Genomic DNA, 21,827 nt, shown 5'->3' on the forward strand with positions numbered 1-21,827 from the left:
ACCAGAGCAGGTGAAATGTGGAACCTCAGAGCTTCTCCTAATGTGGACTTTTAGTCTGTACAAATGTTTGCACATCATCATCTGACACACACTTACAGGGAACCTACTTTTAAAAGCTAAACACAGCATATGCTACCCTTTTTGCCTTATGAGCAGAAAACTCCATTAAAATATGTAGTATTTGTTATAAACTCACTAAGTCTGTTCTGACAGTTCTGAAGTTGTTTCACCTGAAAAACGTTAAGACCAACTACAAAGGAAACATTGTTCTAACAGGACCTCTCTGCATAGTGACCACATCCAAAACTAAGCTTACTATCATCAAAACCAATATCTTTACAATCACTTTCCTATCATTACAAGATGCTTTGAGACCTTTTAAGGAAGAGTATTTATTCTTGTAGAGCCCAGGGTTAGAATGCTGCCATCCATCAGGCATGCTCCCATCATTCAGAGCACATGCTCTGATCCAAGCAGGAGCTTCCCACTGAACATTCAGCTCTGGCTCTTTACAAGATATGTGCAGTCTCTTGCCAGTGCTTACATGCAGCACCAAGCACTAGAGATTTGGCATCCAAGACAATTTCCCACCTAAGAGGCATGTGAGGTATGGCACATTACCTTTGGGCAGGTGATCTCAGTCTGCTGGATCATGATAAGGGCAGATGCAATGAGAGCTCCTTGACGCACGTAGTTCACGGGATCATTTGTCATTGGCTCAAGCAAATTGATTGCTTCCTAAAAGAAATGAAGAAATAAAATACAGAGTCACAGAGTTAACAGTATTAATTTTAGTAGGCCAGGATTCAATTCCCCAATGGAAGGGTATCGGATTTGATGCTATCAGATATACTTTAAAAATGTTTTTTTTTATTGTTCTTGGCAAATAAAGTGGAAATCTCTATTTCTCTAGATTTTAATCTAAAAACAGTGAAGAAAAGAAAACACTAAAAACAAATGATGGAAGAAACAAGATCTACCTGCAGACTCAGGGCAACAGCTAAACAACAGGTATAAACAACAGATGCGTTCATCACAGTACATTCCAAATTCTTGACCTTATACTGTATTGTCAGAACCTGTAGCATTTACTATAATTTACTCTTGTTCAGAGTGCCCTTTTGTCCAAACTTAAAAGAACATGAACAAATGCAGCTGAATGCAGAGTGCAAGAGACTCCCAGTTCAGACCCCTCATGGTGTTTCTTCCATTAGGGTGAAGCTTTTAAAAACAAGTTCATTTTATATAGAATATTATTAAAAAAGCCACTTCTAAAACAACATCATGGCTTCACTAAGACTGCTTTTGCCATCTGAGCTATGTTGGGGGCTGTGCTTCTTCACCTGAAAATGAGTCATTCACTCTTTGGCAGACATTCAATACCATGGATTAAACACCCACTATGACAAAAAGCTGAACTTTTTGATCTCCAAAATTGAATCTATTTGGGCCTTCAAAACCTACTAATAGAAGCTTTGGAAGACATGTCTCTGTGTAATCAGATGGTTTAGGTCATCACACAATGTATCTGGAAATAAAACAAGACTCATTCTTGCGACTAAAAGCATTTCCACTTAAATTAACTTGTCAGATGCAGCAGGTTAAAAATAACTAACTCCTTGATTCCACCTTCCACTTGAGAATAAAGCGACCTGGATAAAAATAGGACTCTCAGATTTGCTTTCAAATCTGCATGCTTTAGCTACTAAAGATGGCAGGCAGTGCACGTCAGCATTCTGTGCTTTTGGCAGCACAAGTGACACTTGGGAGCACTCACGCAAGAGCCACAGACCAAGTGCTTAATACAGGAAGAGATGAGACAGATAAGCAAGAAATTTATCAAAGACTCAGAAGCATGAGATTTTACTTTGTCTGTGCACCTGCTCTGAAACTGCAATTGTGTACCACTACAGATTATGACACACATGTGGGAGAAGCAGAGGAAGCTTATTCCCAAGTTTACTTGCTGCTTGTTCCACTGAGTGCTCACTTCCCACAGCAGAAGTAGGAATCCTGCTATAAAAGTCTGTTACCATCCAGGAGAATTAACCTTCACTGATACATGGAAAGCGAGAATAAAATGTACTGGTTGTTAATTACACTCCTGAAACTACAATAAATTTAATTAAATTCCATTGCACTCAACTTCAGTACATGGATCTTCCATGAATAGTGTATTACAGGAAAGATAAAAAGAGCTAAAAGTTAAGCAAAACACCTGCTGCTTTCCAGTCACTGGCACTCCAAGAGCAAAGGAGTACTGATTTTGGAGAACTGAACATATATTTAAAGTTCAGTGGTAACTTGACAGTAAGAAAACTCTAAGAAAAGTTTTGAAGACAAAATTCCAAGAATGTGGCAGCAATGTATAAAAACATTCTAATTTATCTGTTCTGTACAAGCAGGAAAAGAAAATCTATGCCCAGAAAAGTTAAAGAATTTAAAGTAGTGTTGCACTCCAGCTGGCTGGTAGTGTACACGTGTGAGAATTCCATCTGAATGCGTGATGTTTGCACACAAATGTGTCTGTGGCAGGAGGAAGCAGGAACAGTCTTGGCCTCAGATGCTTCTTTGTAGCCCTCACCTTATTTCCAGTGCCTGCACAGCAGATCCCCAAAGCCATAGCAGCCCCATAACGCACGTGGGGATTGTAGCTCTCTGAAAGCAAAGAAACCACGCTCGGACACTGCTCTGGAGTCCTAGAGAAAGGAAAAAAAAAATACTGTTTATTAGTAGTATTCTTCAAAAAATGATATTGTGCTTCAAAATGTGGTGACTTCACATACATAAAAAATTCAAATTGTTCTTCCACACTGTATATTCTTTCATTTCTCAAAATTTAACCAGATGGGAGGAACAAATGGCCTAAGAGAACAGATTAATAAACAAATTAATAAACATCCCTATCACTACAGATAATCACACACAATTCCCACTACTGATGTCTTCCTTAGTGCTTATTTTCTGCCTTTAAAAGATCACCCAGAAGAATGATATATCTATTGAGGCTGAGGTCTTTATCTCCAGAAATCATGCCTTTTTGACAGGTTTTCCACTACCAGAGGTTTACCCTCCATAAGACACACAGTACTAAACTTCCCATCAGTAGACACAAAACTCACCTCCAGTATTCAATCAGCCTTCAAGATTGGTGGGTCCTAAACTCCCTTTTAAAATCATGGCTTCTGCAGACTCCTCACCCCCACCTACTGCTGTAAATCACAGCACAGGAGGAAATGCTAATACAACACACGCTTCCAACCAGTTTATGAGCAATGTCTACTGCTGCTACTACTACTACTTACAGTGTCATACTGGGACCGTTGCTGCCTTTTAAGAGACCTGAAATGGGTGTATATGCTCTATGCCTCACCAGCTGGGAAAAAATGTCCTGCTGGTCACTACAGCAACAAAACTTCCAGCCCAGTGCTGGAAGATGAAAGACAGCCTTAAATTGTCACAGCCAGAAGCATACGTTGCTAATGCAAACGGCTTTGAAAATAATGAGTATTTCTGAAGTACTGCAGAACTCACAGGTGCTACTATATTGATTTCCTTCCTGTCTTCATGGTCATATTTATCCCTCCTTTAATTCTGATGCTGCACAAACCACTCCATAATATCAAACACTGCCAATTTCAGCATATTGAGTTTCATGGCACAATGAACACAAGAGCAATGCAGGAATGCAATTGATAAGTGCATGCTCATGAAGAAGAAAGATGTAAAACTATAAATTGTAAGCGATTTCATTATATCTGTTTATAGAATGAGCATCATCTGGCTCTTCGTGCCATCTCACTGCGTCTTGCAGTCCAGACTAGCATTTTAATTGCCACATTCACAATCCTATAAGCAATCATGCAAGCCATTTACTTCTGCTATAAACTGATTTCAGACTAAAATGTACCTAGGAAGAAGGCAAGAGCACCTTAGTTTTAGCTTCCTTTCTTACATTTGCTACACCAAAAGATGAAGGTTGAAGGGTCACAGCAGTATCTGGTTGTACACAGGAATTATAGCATCATATAAAATCACTGCCTGTCAAGGCATTCAACAAGTCAAGAGAGAGAAAACCACTATAGAATATATTCCAGCCTGGGTTTTATTTAAATCAGTAGCTGAATCATAGAAAACAGTAACGAAAAAGACTTCAAGCAATAATCAAGTTCATTCTCTCCTTTCATTGTGACAGGGGACAGCAGACATGTTCATACAATGACACACTCATACTTCACACATGCAATGAATTAACTTCTACTCTAGCTATTCCTGTTTAAACACTTTCCCATGGTCTCCTCTGACAACTAGTCCTGAACTTCTCTTTGCACTCCTCTCTCCTACTCCAGCTGATGTCAGACAGGCAGCACCACCACACAGGCTCCAGTCCTCCTCCTGAACTGTTGAAGGGACCCAAAGGCACCCAGGCTTCAGAGGCTACTCAATGCCTCAGCAGTAATGGCAGCAAGCATCTACATCTTCTCCCCACCCACCACTTCCATTTGAGTCTTCCCAAAGCATCCACAGGGGGGAAGAGTCCCATCTACCAACATCACCTTATAACCACACCCGCAGAAAAAAAAGCAAAAAACAAAACACAACAGAGAAGGAAACACAAAGCTACTGGAAACTGCTACCTCCAAGATGCAGCCATGATGACAAATGTTAAGAAAGGGAGAAAAAGCTGGGCAACAGAACAATTCTGTCATGCCCTATCAATTGAGACAACAAACTAAAAGACACACTTAAAACTACCTATCAGTCTCTTCCTCAAATAACAGCTTAGATGCTGACAATGTTTTTTTTAAAAATGAGCTGATGTGGAGACCAGGAGACACAAATCCTGTAATAAATGAGGCCAAGCATTCAGCTGCACAGAAGACTTGAGCTCTTGCACAAAGACCCTTAACACCTTTGTGTTTGCTTTACTTCAGATAATGTTAAACAGGCAGATTGTGAGCCAAAGAAGAGAAAAACACTTTCTGGCAAAGATGTAATTATGCACTCTGAAACATCAATCATTTAATTCCTGCTCAGAAAGCTGGATTTTATAGAATCATTAACTTGGACACATATTTGTGTCTGCAGACTCAGAAGTTCTAACACAGTTTTTATTATATTAATGTACAGTAATTGATTTTTTAATTCTTGGCCAGATTTAAATTATTTGTGGCCATTATTTGAAATACTTTTATTTCAAATCTATCCATAAAACAGTCAAACATTTTTACAGGAGACCTTCCATAAATCCACTTGGAGAGTTGCAGCAACTTAACAGGTCCCACTACTTTCCTCAGTTTTCTCAAAATCTTAGTCTTCAAAAATTGTCTTCTCACTTAACAGAGATCTAGGAGGCAAATCAGAAAGTGGGAAAGAGTCTTGAAAAAGTGTGTATCAGAGGAACAGGACTGCAGTGCACAAAAGCACTGTTGGCACCAATGTTAAGCAATAACATTTGCTTACTCCCTTATTGCCGAGATATTTTACAAAGTCCTAACAGTGTTGCCAAAGGTCAGCCCATATAAACACAACCCCACACTTCATAAAATTTATAAAACCCAAAACAATTCTGTCAAGTGATCAAAAGAAAAGTTAAAAAGCCCACATAAGCAGGCTGCAGTTGTGCTCCCATGGTATTACTTCCATCTGGTAGTCCAGTTGGGGACTATGTTTAAAACATGACCATGTTCTCCTTCCCCTGGCCCTTCACTGAGAGCACAGCCCATGGAGCTGCTGATGTGGCATGCAGCACAATCCAGAGGGACAGTCCTCCTGCTGATGGAGGAAGTTTCTGCTGTACCAAGCCCCACACAGGCTCCCAAACCAAGTCCACCCTTCTGGCTCCCTGCTGGAGATCTCCACCACTCTGTTGACTGCTGATGGCTGAATTAGTGTGGTTACAGAGTAGAAACCTCTGGTGAGAGACGGAGAGAAATAACGAACAGTGTAAGAAATCTTAGTAACACTACTAAAAAAGAGAAATTATTTGTCACAACTCATACTCAGCAACCCACTACTCCTACTCAGTCCTAATACAGATATCTGTCATTACTTCAAGTTACACAGAAAATAACATCACATGAAATACCAGAATAACGTCTGGAGATTCAGTGGGCAGAAGTTTTATCTCCAGACACAAATTTTTCCTCCCTCTTTAAAGTCACAATAAAAATTCTAAGCCTGGAGTAGATTTCATATATTTTGAGGACAGAAGCAATTTATCATAGTCCTCTAGTATGACCTCTCCATAACACAGTCCAGTAATTCCATCTTAAAATTCCTACATTAAAGCCTAAGGCATGTCTCTAAACTGGGCCGTGTATCTCAGAAAGATAGGCAATGTCTATTTTTGAAAACCAAATTATCTTTAATGCACTGGTTCCTTCCTTTTTTCCTAACACTGGTTTTACTCAAGCAGTTTGCTTTTGCAATTACACTTTACTACAACAGCAAAATGATGACAAAAAAATGGCCCAATTATTTCCTTCATTTTCATCTGAAAATTGCTCAGCTGCTCCTACATAAGCCATGAAACCACAGACGTCAGTGAACCCGGACCTGTACACAAAAAAACCCCAACATCATAACTAGCTTCAACTTTGTTCTGTTACCAGGAAACTAAATGAATAAAGAAGCCAAAAATCTCAAGAAGTTTCTTCCATGGGACTTCAACAGTGTAGTCAGCTACAGCTTTGTTTCCACTCTTACATCAGGTTAAGTTTTACTGTTGTGATAAATGGGCTGCAGATGAAGGACTTCCTCCAAGATCCAGTTTGGTTTGTTTCAGAAGTCAGACAAAATCATAAAGAAAAATAAAGATGCACCAAGACAGCAATAAGAGATTCTCAGCAAAACATAAGAGCTGGCATTTATTACTTTTACTCACCAACTAGTTGCTCTTGAAACCTCCACAAGAAACAAACACCCTACACTATGGATTTTGAATCTTCCCAGAAACTAGAACCAGTGAAAACACAGAGGAGCTGCCTGACTTCCACAATTGCTTTAGCCTCCAACTCTGAGCTCCTTTCTGGGGCTGTTATTTCTTGGATATATATAAGGACATATATATATATATATATATATTTATATATGTCATATGGTCTCCATAAAAAGCTGATACTTAGCTTGTAAGTAGCCTAGAAACCAAAGATAATTTTGAATCCTTCATTACTGCCAAAGAGAGATTAAAGAAAACTTTCCTTAGGCCCCCAGTGCAAAAATTAACAGAATGAAAACTGGGATGTTAATTGCTAACACGGAATAACATGAAAAAACCCATCCAGGTCAGCTGGACACAGAAGGTGTCCATGGTGTTGACCTAAACTGCTGTTTTTTGGATTTTTTTTCTGAAAGTCTTTACAATTGCAACACCTCATAATTCTCAGTATCGTAGTTCTGATATCACAGTTCTCAGTAGGCTTTGCCTGCAAGAGCCTTATTGGGCTATTGAAAGTTGAGGATCACAGTTACGTACATTGGCTCTTAGAAATCCACTGTAATCTTTTTCCCAAGAGGCATGCAACCAGATAAACTAAAAACCCAGATTGCCATATCTAGGAACACATTTCACTTCAAGTGTCTTAGATCACAGACCAGTTAAAACCACATCCTTTGAGTACTTATCTCCAATCCTCTAAGATGCATATCTGAAAGGTTAATGCATTGCTGGCATTTTTCTTTGTATTTCAGCAATTTTTAAATATAAAACCTCACATAAATATATAGATACAAATATATGGTAGCATCAGTAAGTAAATATACAGAATCCTGAAAAAAACCCAGCACACTGGTCTCATGACTGAGACTAAAAATGGAAGCATCTGAAGCATCACTAACATACACTTATTTTTTAGTCTAAATATTTAAGACTATACAACTCATTGGAAAATGAAACATCAGAGAATCGAAGAACAATGTCAAATATATCTTCTAAAATCCTCATTAAGTGTCCCCAGCCATATTTCAAAAGATTGTAAATATTTATAACTTTTTTAAACTATTGGTCATGAATTAATCATTTTATACAGAACGATTTCCACAAGTTGTTTTAGTGGTGCAGTGGCAATTTACAAAAAAAAAAAAAAAAAAGCTTAACAGAAGTTTAATTTCATCCATGAATGAGTTAACAAAGAAGAAATGCAGATATTAACTGCACAGTTTGCAGTCATTTCTGAAGGAGGGGATGTGCAACAGAAAGGGAAATAAATATAAAACAGAATATCTGCAGAGAAAAATGCAACAAAGTAATATATTCAGTGTAGACTAAACATCCCATCTCTCTCTCTGAACAAAAATTATCTCAGCTATTCCCAAACCAGGAATTTCCTGCAACTATCTTATGTACAGCACAGCAAGTGAACTTGAGGGATATATACTGACAGAATAGCACTCACCAGAGACAGCTCATATGATGGAAACATGGCTCTATAAAATAGCACTGACAATTTGAAAACAGAAGTAACAGCAAGGGATGGAAAATAAAAATAATATCTATGTATGGTTCAAATATGCCACTTACAGTGGACCAGGAGTGGAGTCTAACAAGATTTAAGGTTTACCATCATTAACACAGGAGAAGAGCTGGACATGGGGGCAGGACAGTGGCCTGCACAAAAAGCCTGGCCAGAAGATACAGTGAAGAACCTGCTGCAGGTTTGGAACAGAGGATGTGTTTCTCAAATGATTCAAACCTGGTAAGGTACAGAAAACATCATAAAGGGCAGGTATGTTTTTCATCTCTCTGAAATTAAACAATGCACCAAAGAGGTAAAAATGCTTGCATGCCAACATACCACTAAACCTGTATCATCTTCTGCAAGTTCCTGAGATAATTGGTTTTATCTGTATTTTAAAAATAATTTCCTTTTCAATTAGATATAAATGTATTCATTAGCTTTCATGAGAACAAGCCGCAGTAAAAACTTCAAGTACTACTAGATTAATGGCAGGATATCCTTCAAGATTTAGAAAATATAAACCAGAAGTTGATTAAACATAGTGGAGCTTAAGAAAAACTGAATCCACATTAGCCAAATAAGGTATTGTCCTGTCTCAAATTCCACTTTTTATATGTTTTCATGTGCTCTGCTCTCTCAGTACTGTCAGTGGTGATAATAGGGAGGTGGCCAGAAAAGGAAACAGTATTACCATAGCTGCACTAATCCTCATTTTTGTATTATATACTTTTCTGATGAATAAAGAAATCAACTTTCAATTGTAAATGAATACAGCATGGAATCTTATTGACAGTTTTCCTTTAAACAGGAAAAATAAGGAACAAGTAAAAACTGAAAATCCTATTGTACGATCTGAGTACACTAAGTATTTCTGTTAATTTCTGACAGCAGCCTTCTCTCTTTGGCCCCACATTACCTGCATTCTAGAGATAGAATTATCTCTTTTATATAAATTGATATACAGTTCATTAAGGACCTGATTTCCAGCTCAAGTCTGGTGAACACCAGCAATTCATGGAATGTAATAATGGTTGGTGTCATACAGAGGGTCAGACCATGATCTCATGGTCTCTTCTGGCCTTTACTCAAGGACTTATTACACAGTTTTGCAGCTAATGTCCTTGGAAGTGAACTCTATTTCCATTTAAATGCAGAACTGTACAAGATGATGATAAGGCTACACATACATCTGACTGAAAGCTGGAAGGTAACAAAAGAGAACACTCAGGATAATAAAAAGCAGCTGCAGAAGGAAAGTTTTAAAGTAACAGTGCGCACACTTAAAATAAGTGTGCTAGACAATACTTTTATAAAGTTATACAAGAAAAATCCTGGAGTGTTTACAGGGCTGCAGAACTTTTTAGGGTTAACTGTGCTTCAGTCCAGAAAGCAAGTGAGCAAGAGAGCCCAGAGAGCAAGCAGCAGACAGACAGACAGACATGCTATGGTGCACAGAGACAGAATGTTGTAGTGAAAAGGGTCATTTCCAGGACCTGCACATCCTGATACAGCTACGGGGAACACACATTACAGTGCTGGAACAGTGAATCAATTAACCCTCTCTGTCTCGTTTCCAGGAAAACCCCCCACCCACTCCCTTGCCTGCTTTTCAAACACTGGAGCTGGATACACTGGAAGGAGTCAATCTACGAACAAGGGTAGCAGCAAACCATGAGCTTTGCTTATGAACAAAGAGAACTGCACACGGACTCTGCTGATCACCCAAGTAAAATCAAAAAAGAATGGAAGTTAAAGGACACCGAAAGAGAATACAACCTTATTTCTATACTTTTTACATATGGTAAGAATTATTCTTCACCTCCATTTCAGAGTTGGAGAAAATACCTGGATGAGAATACATTTTTCCCAAAATAGAAATTCTTGATCTTCCTGATAGAAGAAATGTGCTACCAAAAAAAAAAAAGCACACTAAGAGACAAGCTTCAGAAATATAAAAGCCAAAAACAAATGAACAACTTGTTTTCCAGAGAGTACTGAAAAAACTCGACTTTCACCATATGATGAAAAAGAAAATTATAAAGGATCTTCCTGGATGCAAAGTGAACTCTACTAAAATGCAAGAGAAAGAGGTAAGGCTTTCTTCACCTGAAAACTGCAACACATCAAATCTCAGGCACTGAGCATTTGTTCAGTTTAATGCTAGGACAGCTGTTTGGGTCTCTGCTTGAAGGAGGAAATGCAAGCCTTAAGTGTTTAGCAGAGTTGACAGAGACAGAGAAAGAAAGATAGAGGGAGAGAATGGGCTGTGCTTAATAAAAGCCTTGCTCAGATTACAAAAACAAGCATTTTATTCACCCCCACCCCTACAAGTAATGGGTAAATTTAGATGTCTCAGTTCGATAAATCTACGGTCCCCTTGAGACTGTCAGCAGTGTTTTATTGTCTGCAGCTTCCTGACCCTCACCTGATAAATTAGGAAGCGCTGAGATTAAAACGGAAACCTCATACATAATTTCTGAAGATATTTTTGGGGTTACCCTCTTAGGAGAAATAGGATTCTTAATAAGGGGAAATATGGGAACTGCTGTCAGCCTACGCACATGCTGCTGGAGACTAGACACTCGGGAGAGGAGGAGTTGCACATACACAACTCGAGCATCTGCCTCTGCATCAGTTTGTACCCAGAAGGAGCAAATCTACATAGACTGCACCTAAAGGGAATAGTTTCACATTCAGATTCATCTATCACTCTTTACTGCTGCAGAAAAAAAAAAAAAAAAGGAAGTTAACGCACTGCTTATTTTTGACAGCTACTGATTTTTTCCTTATAATCTTCTGAAATCTGAACATCGCTATAAAATGGAGACTAGACCCCTGACAGAGATGGACACAAGACAGGACTTTCACTTTTAAAACTCTTTTGTGCCCAGCAAGGCACGGAATAAAAATATTGGATACCAGCTCGGACATGGTTATAGTATCTCAAAATAGCAGATGACCAGTTCACTATACTGACCATGCTGGCCTTTCTTCAGGACCATCCTGGACCAGAGAGGAACGGAGAACTCTTACACCGTACGCAACTCCTGCACAAAATACAGCTCCTGAAGACATTCCCCTGCACACAAAAATGTCCCATCCTTTACAGTCCTTGAACAGATCTGGAGCTGGCAGTGGATCTCTGTCGCCTCTCTCAGTAACAGGAGAACCCAAGCAGGACTACCCAAGTGAGGAACAAGGAAACAAAGTGCACTGGGTAGCATTGCTGATCCTCCTGGTGATAATCCCCACCATTGGGGGGAACATACTTGTCATTCTGGCGGTGTCCCTGGAGAAGAAATTGCAATATGCTACCAACTACTTTCTGACGTCCTTGGCGGTGGCAGATTTGCTCGTGGGTCTGTTTGTGATGCCAATTGCCCTTCTCATAATATTATTTGGTAAGTGCAGCACATTTGTTTCATCAGGTTTGCATATGGGGTACAATTCTGAGAGGTCTAGTTTAAACAGAAAAGTTGTTTGCTTTCCAGCATTACAATTTTAAAAATCACTCGGATAAGGACTGCTAAATCTTCTCTCTCTCTCTCACCTTATTATAGCCTAATCTCTTTATGGGAAGTACAACTATGTGGATATTCTTTCCTTTGAAACAAACCATTCAAAAAATCATCCAAGACTTAAAACTATTCAAACAGGAGCTGAAGCATAGGGAATTACATTTTGTACAATGTAATATAATTTTTAATAACATCAGCACAATGCTCGTATTTTTTGTATTATATTAAACTAATTGCAGGCAGTATTCTCTTAAAAAACTTAAAATCAAGGCTAGGTATCTGTTTGGTGCACCGAACAGGTTTTGAACTTTCTCTGAGTAAAGCATCTGATTTTATCTGAGTATTGACTCCATGAGCAGTCACATATATTTACATGGTCAGTAAGAGATGGCCCCTGGCAACATCAGTGACAACAGACTTTACCAGTACTGGTTTCACAGAAACTGATTTTTATCCCACCCTGAGGAAAGCAACAGGTTCATAAGACATCACAATTAAATCACCTGTCAAGCCAAGGAAACCTCAATCCATGTACCTAATGTTTGAGATACATATTTGTCATTTAGTCTGCTTCATATGAAATAAAATAGGTCTTTTTCACATGAGCAAACATTGAATGCGACATTTTCTTTCTCGTTAGTCCTTACAGAACAAGAATGATTTTTCCACAGCCTCTCACACACAGCTTTATTTCAGATACTGCTCCTGACAACTAATTAGAGGCAAGTCCATGGGAAAGTCTCTCTTTTACTGCTAAATTTTAATTAAAAATAAGTTTTAAATTGTTTATTTTCATATCATAAATGGTGAAAAAAAATCAATTAACTTAGATATCTATATAATTACCTTTAAAGTACACTGGGTCCTAAGAAAGGCTGAAGGAGTTCATTTTTCCTAGGCTAGACTCTAAGAGTTGCCTGAGCAACAAGCAAACACAATCATAAACTTTATTTCAGAAAGACCATCAGTAGCTTCTGTTTGCTACAGAAAACTGGTATCACTTTATCAACAAATGTGTTTATTCATTAAATGCCTTGAGAATTTCTGTGTGTTACAGACTTCTCCCTAAACAGAAGTATGAACAAGAGGTCAGAATTCAACATTTAGATCACAGAATAGGGATTTTTTAAAATCAACAGTTTCTAGAAAGAAAACTGAATGTACACAACTGAGACAGTGATTTCTAACTCAAAAATCCAGTCACTTACAGAAAACATTGGTATGTTATGTATGTGGGAGAGGGAAGAAGCAGATACACATCTCCATACTTACACATGGATGCTGTAACTGCTTAATGTCTGCAAAGGTCTCATTATTAACAACAATAAAGCTACTAGCCATAAAATGCACCAGCATTGACTAGTAATCAATATAAATGGAAGGCAAATTCTGGATTTTGTGGAGTAGGTTTTTGGCGGTGGTGGAGTTTTCTTGTTTTGGATTTCTAAAAAAAATTATTTTCATTCTGCTAGACTAACGAATCTTTCCTTTATAACTTCATAAGGACTCTATTGCTCCTTAATCTCTCAATTAATCCACTGCTAAACCCTGGTTACTAAAGTTTTTAAAGCATGCTAGGAATCTGAATTCAAAGTCAAACAAAAACATCTTTCATGGTGCAGGAAATTTATCAGAAAGTAGTAAAATCAGTTATAATTAATTAAGATCACAACCTGCCTTCCACACAACAGTGGTTAAAACTGAAATTTCTTGCACACAAGTCTCTCTTTGGCAGCCAATCAGAAAAACTGCTTTGCCTCTTCACCAACTAGGAGAAGATGCTGAGGTGTTTATAGAAGTTCAAAGCATGAGCAAAACATGAGGAGTTACTGGAATGAAGACAGAGCAGACATTAAATACATAACAAGTCTAAATCTTGAAGCTACATTAGCCAGATAACTACTCGAACAAAGAATAGTCACTGACAGCCAGACAGCAAACTAAATCCAGCCTCCTGGCACCTCCACACAGGAATGTTTCTATAATAATGAAAGAGCTGGGTGCAGCTTCTAGATACAGAGTACAAATATTATCCTTCTGATTTGGGACTGACTTCTAATTATGTGGAGAAGATTTGAAGGAAAAGGTGTGAACTGAAGTGTAGTCACATTAAAATCCTGACTGTACAAACTGATGTGTCACAGGGTGTGACAAAAATCAAAATCTGCTACAGACATTGGCTCCATACCCTGACAGAACATTCACCAAAAAAATTTCAGAAACACACTGTCTCTTAATAAAGAGCTGCCCCTTTTAAAAATAAGTAAATAAATGAATCTGTAAACTCACTTGCAGGTGTAATGCCATGAGCAGTACATGGTTTATTCTCAGCAGAGCAACCAAAATGTACTCTGGTACAAACATATGCAGCAATTTTAATTTAGGAGCATGAGTGTCAGAATACATAAACATTTCATAGTTTTTATGGCTTGCTAAATTCTTCTCATTTCTTATAAAAAAAAACCAAAAAAACCCAAAAAAAACCAAGGAGGGCCCACTAGGAGATAACTGCATTCTCTGAAATCTAGCTTTCAAAACAGTTACCCAAATTTCTAACACTCAGAACTACTGAAATTCATTGAATAGTGTAATTAGCAAACAAACTTGAGAGCTCCTCCCATTTGCAAAGCCTGCAGCAGGAAGAAGTCTGATGTCCACAGCTTGGTGGGCAATGGGCTACTTGAAGACAACACGTGTACCATCTTTTAAAAGATGTTCTCTCCTCCCAGTAATAGTCCACTTAAAATCAGAAAGTAATGCTGATCATACTAGACTGCAAAACATTATTTTAATCTATCACATGCAACCAGTCCCAATCTTCCCCCATTACTGATGTTAAACCACAACAGATTTTTAATTCTTGCTTGTGCAAACTGCTAGAGAAAACTTTAATCGGGGACTACTTTCCAAAATCTCAAATCTAAAGATAAGTAAGAAAACAAGGGTTTATCAGAAAGTAAGCCTAATTGAAAAAAATATTTTGATTAAATTAAAAAAGACTAGAGAACAGCCTGGAGACACCAAGCCTTGGCAGCCCACATAGCCAAGTACTGCCATGAGGGTGAACACCCCACAGCAGCTACAGACACAAATCAGTGTGAAGACTGAAGCTTAGGCTTAAAGGACCTGGTGACTGAAAATATCCATTTCCATCTCAGCAAAAGCATCATTATGTAACAACAACAAAGCCCTTTACAGGTAACACATTTCTGCAGCCCTTAGAGCAGAAGAACAAATGATTTCTAAGTCTATTTAAAGACTTCTCTCAATCATACTTAGACATGTACACAAGCAGTGCTTTCTCTTAAGCTTTCTGAAAACATTTTGGCTTACAGCAAGAGCAGCTCTTCTATACTGTACTTTGTTTTAAGGATTACACATTTCCAAGGTATTTCCTATAAATAAAGCTTTTCTTAAATAAAGATTAATCAAGGGTAGACAGTTGCAGTAAAACCCCATTTTACTGCTCTTAAACTGCAAGACAAATCTTAAAGCATGCATTCAGTCTTATTTTGACTCAAAATAAGCAAAATCTGCAATAGCGGCACTACTGCAGTGCTGAGAGAATCTGAGGCAAGGTTTGTAGGGAGAAGGAATTTCTTTTTCACTTACATGACCTGACAATTAGAGAAATCAGACAAATTTTCAGGCAGGCATCTTTGTCAGGTAACCAAGATGTTAAAAAAAAAAAAAATCCAATCCCTATTAGCTCCCAAAAAAAATAGGAGCGGAGAATCTCTGCCCTGTAAATGTTCTAGTCTGCTTCCACAACATAGATCTATAGTAGGAGAGTCAGAATAGTCCAAACTTAGCATGACCTGCTAAGGGCTTCGTATCACTACTTGGCAGAACATATTCATTTTATATTCTGAATTATAAAGCAGGACAACAACCAAGCAGGTCACCATCATGTTCAAGGGTCAGAGATGCTTTCTGACTTATTAAAGGAAATTAATATTCCATTGTTTTCCTAAATGAATGGAATAGGCCAACAGTGATAGACATCACTAGAAAAGCACAAGAACTCAGCCCAGAGTATTGCCTCAAACAATGGGCACAATGCTTTGCAGGTGTAACCTACAAATTAAAGTAAGTTATAGCAAAATATACCATAGAATAAATCCTATATAACTGTGTGAGTCTTCTGGACTTCAAAGTATCAGTTTCATTACATTTGTTTCATTTAAATAATAACCATAATCTTCAGTTCTTATCAGTTACTGCATTTAAAGTTTACTTTGATTTTGTTTGGAGAAAAACCAGCATCTATTACACACAAATAGAGCAGGACATAATGCTATAATCATGAATGTGATAACCTACTGCCTTCTGTACCCAGTTCAAAACTAGACAAAAATAGAGAAAAAAGAAAGTTTTCTCTGTTCAGTTGCACTTGTCAACTCACAAAAGTTCTTGCAACTCAAAAATGTACAAGACTGCTTTGTATCAGATCACTGTTTAAATGTATCTTTATTTCAAAGAAGCAAATGGGCCTTTTGTTGCAAAGTATTTTCTTCTGCAAACTGTAAATTAACTAAAAAAGGAAAGACTTCTTTTACTGGGATTCTCCAGAACTCAAAGCAGTTATAATCCAGGGAATGGCATGTGAGTACTATCCAAAAGAAGTATTAGCTGCTCACTTGAAATCCAGCTGTGTTATCTGCCATCCTTTAAGTTTTAGAACACATTTTCTATTGTTCATCTTTTATCTGAACTAATCCTTCATCACAAAGTCAAAAGAAGCTGTCACTCTTCTGGAGTGAGCAAAAACATTTCAAGCCCATCAAATCAGTTACTTCTTTAAACCATTTGTTGGTTTATTTATTTATTTATTTATTAAAGATTAATATTAAGGACAGGATGTGAGACTTAAAATCTAAGCCATGGTTCTTGGGGAAGAAAAAAAAATGGACATGCACAAAAATGTTCAATTTTTATAAAATCATTACTGAGACAGAACAGCACTACTTTGTCACATTAGTGGCACTGTCCGTGGCCAAGTGACACAGAAAACTCATTTTAAAGATGTGTAAACGAGATTCTTCAATATCACTCCTAAGATTCAGTACTGGTTTTACAATGACTAATACTTTGGTTATGACTCATTATTCTCCTCCATTTAATATAACCTTGAATCACAGGACTATCAAGCAGAAACAGCTGAAAAGAATCATTTAACAGCAGGCTCACAAGAACCAGTCATGGTCCATTTTTTATAAACTCTTTAAGCCAGAGTCCTTGCCACAAAAGGACGAAAAGACAGAGAAAGGTTCATAGTATACAAGTAGCCTGATGAATATGATGGCAGCAACTATGGCAGTTAGGAACTAATTAAAATATAAGACAGAACCCATCTGAGGCAGTGACAAAGCTCAGTTCCTATAGTACTATGAACTTTTCAAAGATACTGATGCCACAGGAAAATGACACACTGCAAGTTCTCAAAAAGCTTAGATTCCAATGAGTTTTTTGTTCTCTTTCAGACAATACTTGGCCTTTACCAACTGCCTTGTGTCCTATCTGGCTGTTCCTTGATGTCCTCTTTTCCACAGCCTCCATCATGCACCTCTGTGCCATTTCCCTGGACCGCTACATTGCGATAAAAAAGCCAATCCAGGCCAGCCAGTACAATTCATGGGCTACAACAATCATCAAAATCATCGTGGTTTGGCTCATTTCAATAGGTACGTGAGACCTGGAGACTGGAAAAGGAACACAGAAGCTTTTCATGTCCAAAACAATAGGTGGAATGTGGGGAAAATGGAAAATTTGGCCAAGTACTATTGACTGGGAGACTGTAACACTCAGGCTGGCCAAAGTCCACCTCTTGGATCATGCATAACTACATCATAAAAATCTGCCTGAACCACTGCTCCTTATTAAGTTCACCAGAAAGGTCAAGGACTGAGTCAGAGTATTAATCATCACTCTTCTTCATGGTCTTAAAAGTTCAAAACTCAGAAGACAATATCTGCATGCACAGTATGTCTCCTGGGAAAGCAAGATTTCATGTTCCTGTGATGCTATACTTTGTCCCAAACACAATCTTAAGCCTTGAGCAGATGTTGGTAAAATTCTGTGCTGCAAAAAGGAAGTACAAAAGGCTTACTTATTTATAGCAAAGATACAAATGAGTGCCTGGTAACATCCAGGCTAACACTTAAGTATAAGACACTATATAGAAAGGCTAACGTGTAACAAAAAAAACCCAAATAATCAAAAAATCAAACCCTGAAATGTTTATACAAAGAAATTTATACCAACATACAAACTTCTATGCTATCAGTGTCTCTGATGTGCATGTGGCACCTCACCTGTCTTTAATGCTTAAAAAATGAATCCGTTAAATGAGATAAGGAAGTGAAAACATTCAATTCAAATAACTTAAACAAGCTCCAGACATCCTTAGCATATGATCTTGCACAGTATGCTCCGTGTGCAAGACCAAACAAAATTATTCTGCATAAATAAGGCAAATGATGTATAGGAGAATGGGTACATCCACCTTCTTGGCTGAGGCAAACCTCAAATTTCTGAGCTGAAAAAATTTCTGGAAGAGCAGTGATGACAGGCGAAAAGACGCCATTCTATCACCTTTTCTATCACCAACCCCTTCCCCCCCAAAAAAAAAAAAGAAACTTAGCATGACAAGACACTCACAAGTTGACCTTTTAATGTGTGATTTACTGCCATTAAACAGAGCTGTACTTTTCAATTTCTTTTTATCTAACATAAAACTACTCTGCAGCTGAGCCAGGTTCTCGAAATCAAAGGTTAATTTGGTTCAATCTTCATTTCAAATGCTTGTTGTAACTGAACATGTGCTTCTAATTAAGAAAGGGATCAAACTGCTGAAGGGTAACCCATTTTGCTCTTGCTGCTTTAAACCAACTTCAGTAAGCAGAGTAGCAGAGGAATACAGTAAATCCCTATATCTCATTAAGTGGTATCAGAAAACAGCACAAATCACCTTCACCAGACAGCAAGGAACCTGTTGTTTTTGTTGTAATGTCAGACTGCTGGCAAATGAAGTGCTGACTGTAATTTAGTGGTTATAAAAAATTCATTTAAAAGACAAGACTGCTAACATTTTTTTAAACGAGTGGTGAATTACAGAGCCAGCCAGCCTCATTTAAACACTCCTAAATATGTAAGAGACTTTAAACAACAAATCCATCTCAAACACATACTGAATAATTCTGGCAACTATTTAGCTACTTGTATATAGGAAAGAGTCAAGCAGGGTGAAAAAAATCAGCTGTCTCTGTCCAGTCACTTGATGTGGCTAAGAGAAGAGGGAAAGACAAGATTTATGTATTTACAAAATTGCCCTTCAGAAAGTGCAAAGGTTACTCTGGGGAAGAGAAAGAAAGGGGAAGGTGGCATTATGGAAACATATTTCACTGGAGGAAAAGCCATACTAATTCTAATAATCAGAGTCAGAGTAATTAATGTGTTTTACACTTGAAAAGCTGGCTACTTTATCCTGCTTCCTCAATCACTAGATAGGTCCAACCTCCTTAGAAAGGGCACTCTGTTAAAGCTCAGCCTGCCAAGTCTTACAAAGTACTGCTTGCCCAATTACCCATGTGATGCTCTGAACCCTTCACATTGTGTCCATCACTCCGTGCCTGCTCCAGAGCTCAGGAATTACCTTTCCTTAGAAACCCCGAGGCTTCAGGCTCAGTGATCACAAGCAATTACCCTCTGCTGAAGCACTTGTTTTTTCTCCTACAGGCATTGCAATTCCGGTCCCTATCAGAGGCATTGAGGATGGAAATGGCAACTCCACAAACATCACGTGTGTCCTGATGCCCGATCGTTTTCATGACTTCATTCTGTACGGATCAGTGGCTGCCTTCTTCATTCCCCTCGCTATCATGATCGTCACTTATTTCCTGACAATCCAAGTGCTGCGCAAAAAGGCCTATTTGATCAACAAGCCGCCCCAGCGCTTCACCTGGTCCACAGTGTCCACAGTCTTTCAGCGTGACACAACACCTGCCTCCTCACCAGAAAAGGTGGCCATGCTAAATGGCTCCAGAAAGGACCAGGCTTTGTCCACTGACATGTCTATCTGCAGGACATCCACAATTGGGAGGAAGTCCATGCAAACGATAACCAATGAACAAAGGGCATCAAAAGTTCTGGGGATTGTATTTTTTCTTTTCTTGCTGATGTGGTGCCCATTCTTCATAACAAACATCAGCTCAGTTCTGTGCAACTCCTGCAACAAGGAGGTTTTTCAAAAGCTTTTGGAGATATTTGTTTGGATAGGGTATGTATCCTCAGGAGTGAACCCTCTTGTATACACACTCTTCAACAAAACATTTAGGGAGGCTTTCAGCAGATACATCACTTGCAACTATCAGACCACAAAGCCTATCAAGGCCCTTCGGCAGCGATCCAGCAGGATCTCTTTCAGAAGCTCTGTAGCAGAAAATTCCAAGCTCTTTGTCATGAATGGGATGAGAAATGGGATTAACCCCATTATGTACCAGAGCCCAATGAGGCTGAAGAGCTCACCCATCCAAGCATCATCAGCCATTCTGCTGGATACGTTGCTGCTCACCGAGAATGAGGTTGATAAAACAGAAGAACAAGTCAGCTATGTATAGTGGAATGATAGCCATGTCCATACCACATTACTTTACTGTATGTATTATTCTAGATAACTGTGCTGTAAGAGGGTATAAATACTATTGTTTTCTGTTATTTATGCAAGCAATATCTTATAAATTTATATTAATTCCTCTCCTCCAAAGTCTCCTCTACTTTAACCCAGACCCCATGCTGGCAACCACAACTTCATTCCACGACAAATGACTCATGCAGAACTGTAGCCTAAGGAAGAGGGAAATAAATAAAAGCTAAATCAGTTTAAGTATCTGACTTCAATTCTCATCACCTTCAGTCTCTTCAAAGCACCTCTTTGTAAGAAAAGAATTTCTGTTTGAACACTAACATTCTCTCTGGCAAGAAGACAAAATTTTGTAGGTTGATGTTTTACAATGGAAATAGCAGAGGGATACAAGCTCACTGGTTTTAATTTAAATCTCTGTAAACAGACCACCAAACAAGCTCACTGCTTTCCCTCCTACAGATACATTCCTCTGCTGAGACTGAGTATCCACATAGGAGCTTTCCTTGTTCTCTGAGGGTGTGTAAATCACAAGCAGAATCACTTGCTCCAGAGACCAATGTACAAGCCCATTCCATAAGGCACGATTAAAAATTCCATCTGTGGAAACGATCCCTTTACTGTAGGGATGGGAAGAATATTTCACCCACCTGAATTTCATCTCCATTGTATTCACATACCCATAAGCTCCATACTGACAAATTATTCACAGAAGACTACTCTTTTTTTCTTTTCATACTAAGCAAATTAATTATTTAACACAATACACAATTGATCATAAGAAAAACAGGATACACAATACCTGGAACATTCCTATAATTTATATGAACAAGCTTCCTTTTTAATGGTCAGGGAAACTTCAGTGAAAGCGACTCCCCACCCAATGTAGTTCACAAAAAGTAATCACAGACAGAACAGCTACTTCACAAGAAAATAAGAGCAAATATCTAAGAGACAGCAGAGGCAATAGTACTGCATGCACTTACACATATTCACAGTTTAGCTGAGCTCTTAATGATTTAATTGAACTAATGGCTAATTACAGGTCCCAATTTGCACTCTCTCATACATCCTCAAGACTTCACTATGAACACAAAAATTAATAGAAAGAATTGGTCCTCACAATTCATAAAAAGCTACCAGAATCTGTTATTTGGGAAATCAGAAACTTCTGACAGCTCCAGACTCTTTGGGAAAGGAAATTTGATT

General features: G+C 38.3%; 2 protein-coding genes across 3 annotated transcripts in view; one reads left to right on the forward strand and one right to left on the reverse strand.

The window, feature by feature from the left end:
* Nucleotides 1-21,827, reverse strand: part of PSMD1 (proteasome 26S subunit, non-ATPase 1) — a 64,877-nt gene that overhangs the window by 18,518 nt on the left and 24,532 nt on the right. The window contains exons 17-18 of the mRNA XM_062498830.1: nucleotides 2,585-2,699; nucleotides 622-738 (exon numbers count right to left, since the gene is read on the reverse strand). Coding sequence (XP_062354814.1) covers nucleotides 622-738; nucleotides 2,585-2,699 — 232 coding nt within the window. The remainder of the gene's footprint in view (nucleotides 1-621; nucleotides 739-2,584; nucleotides 2,700-21,827) is intronic.
* Nucleotides 5,880-20,595, forward strand: HTR2B (5-hydroxytryptamine receptor 2B). 2 transcript variants are annotated; one of them, XM_062498854.1, is made up of 4 exons: nucleotides 5,880-5,893; nucleotides 11,649-11,860; nucleotides 17,461-17,661; nucleotides 19,715-20,595. In XM_062498854.1, the coding sequence occupies exons 1-4, from the start codon at nucleotides 5,880-5,882 to the stop codon at nucleotides 20,593-20,595; spliced, it is 1,308 nt and encodes a 435-aa protein (XP_062354838.1). The 2 variants fall into 2 exon arrangements, with proteins under 2 accessions (XP_062354838.1, XP_062354837.1); XM_062498853.1 differs by lacking the exon at nucleotides 5,880-5,893 and having other exon boundaries at nucleotides 11,551-11,860.

The sequence above is a fragment of the Cinclus cinclus genome, chromosome 10 (assembly GCF_963662255.1).
Source record: "Cinclus cinclus chromosome 10, bCinCin1.1, whole genome shotgun sequence".
Taxonomy (NCBI): Eukaryota; Metazoa; Chordata; class Aves; order Passeriformes; family Cinclidae; genus Cinclus; species Cinclus cinclus.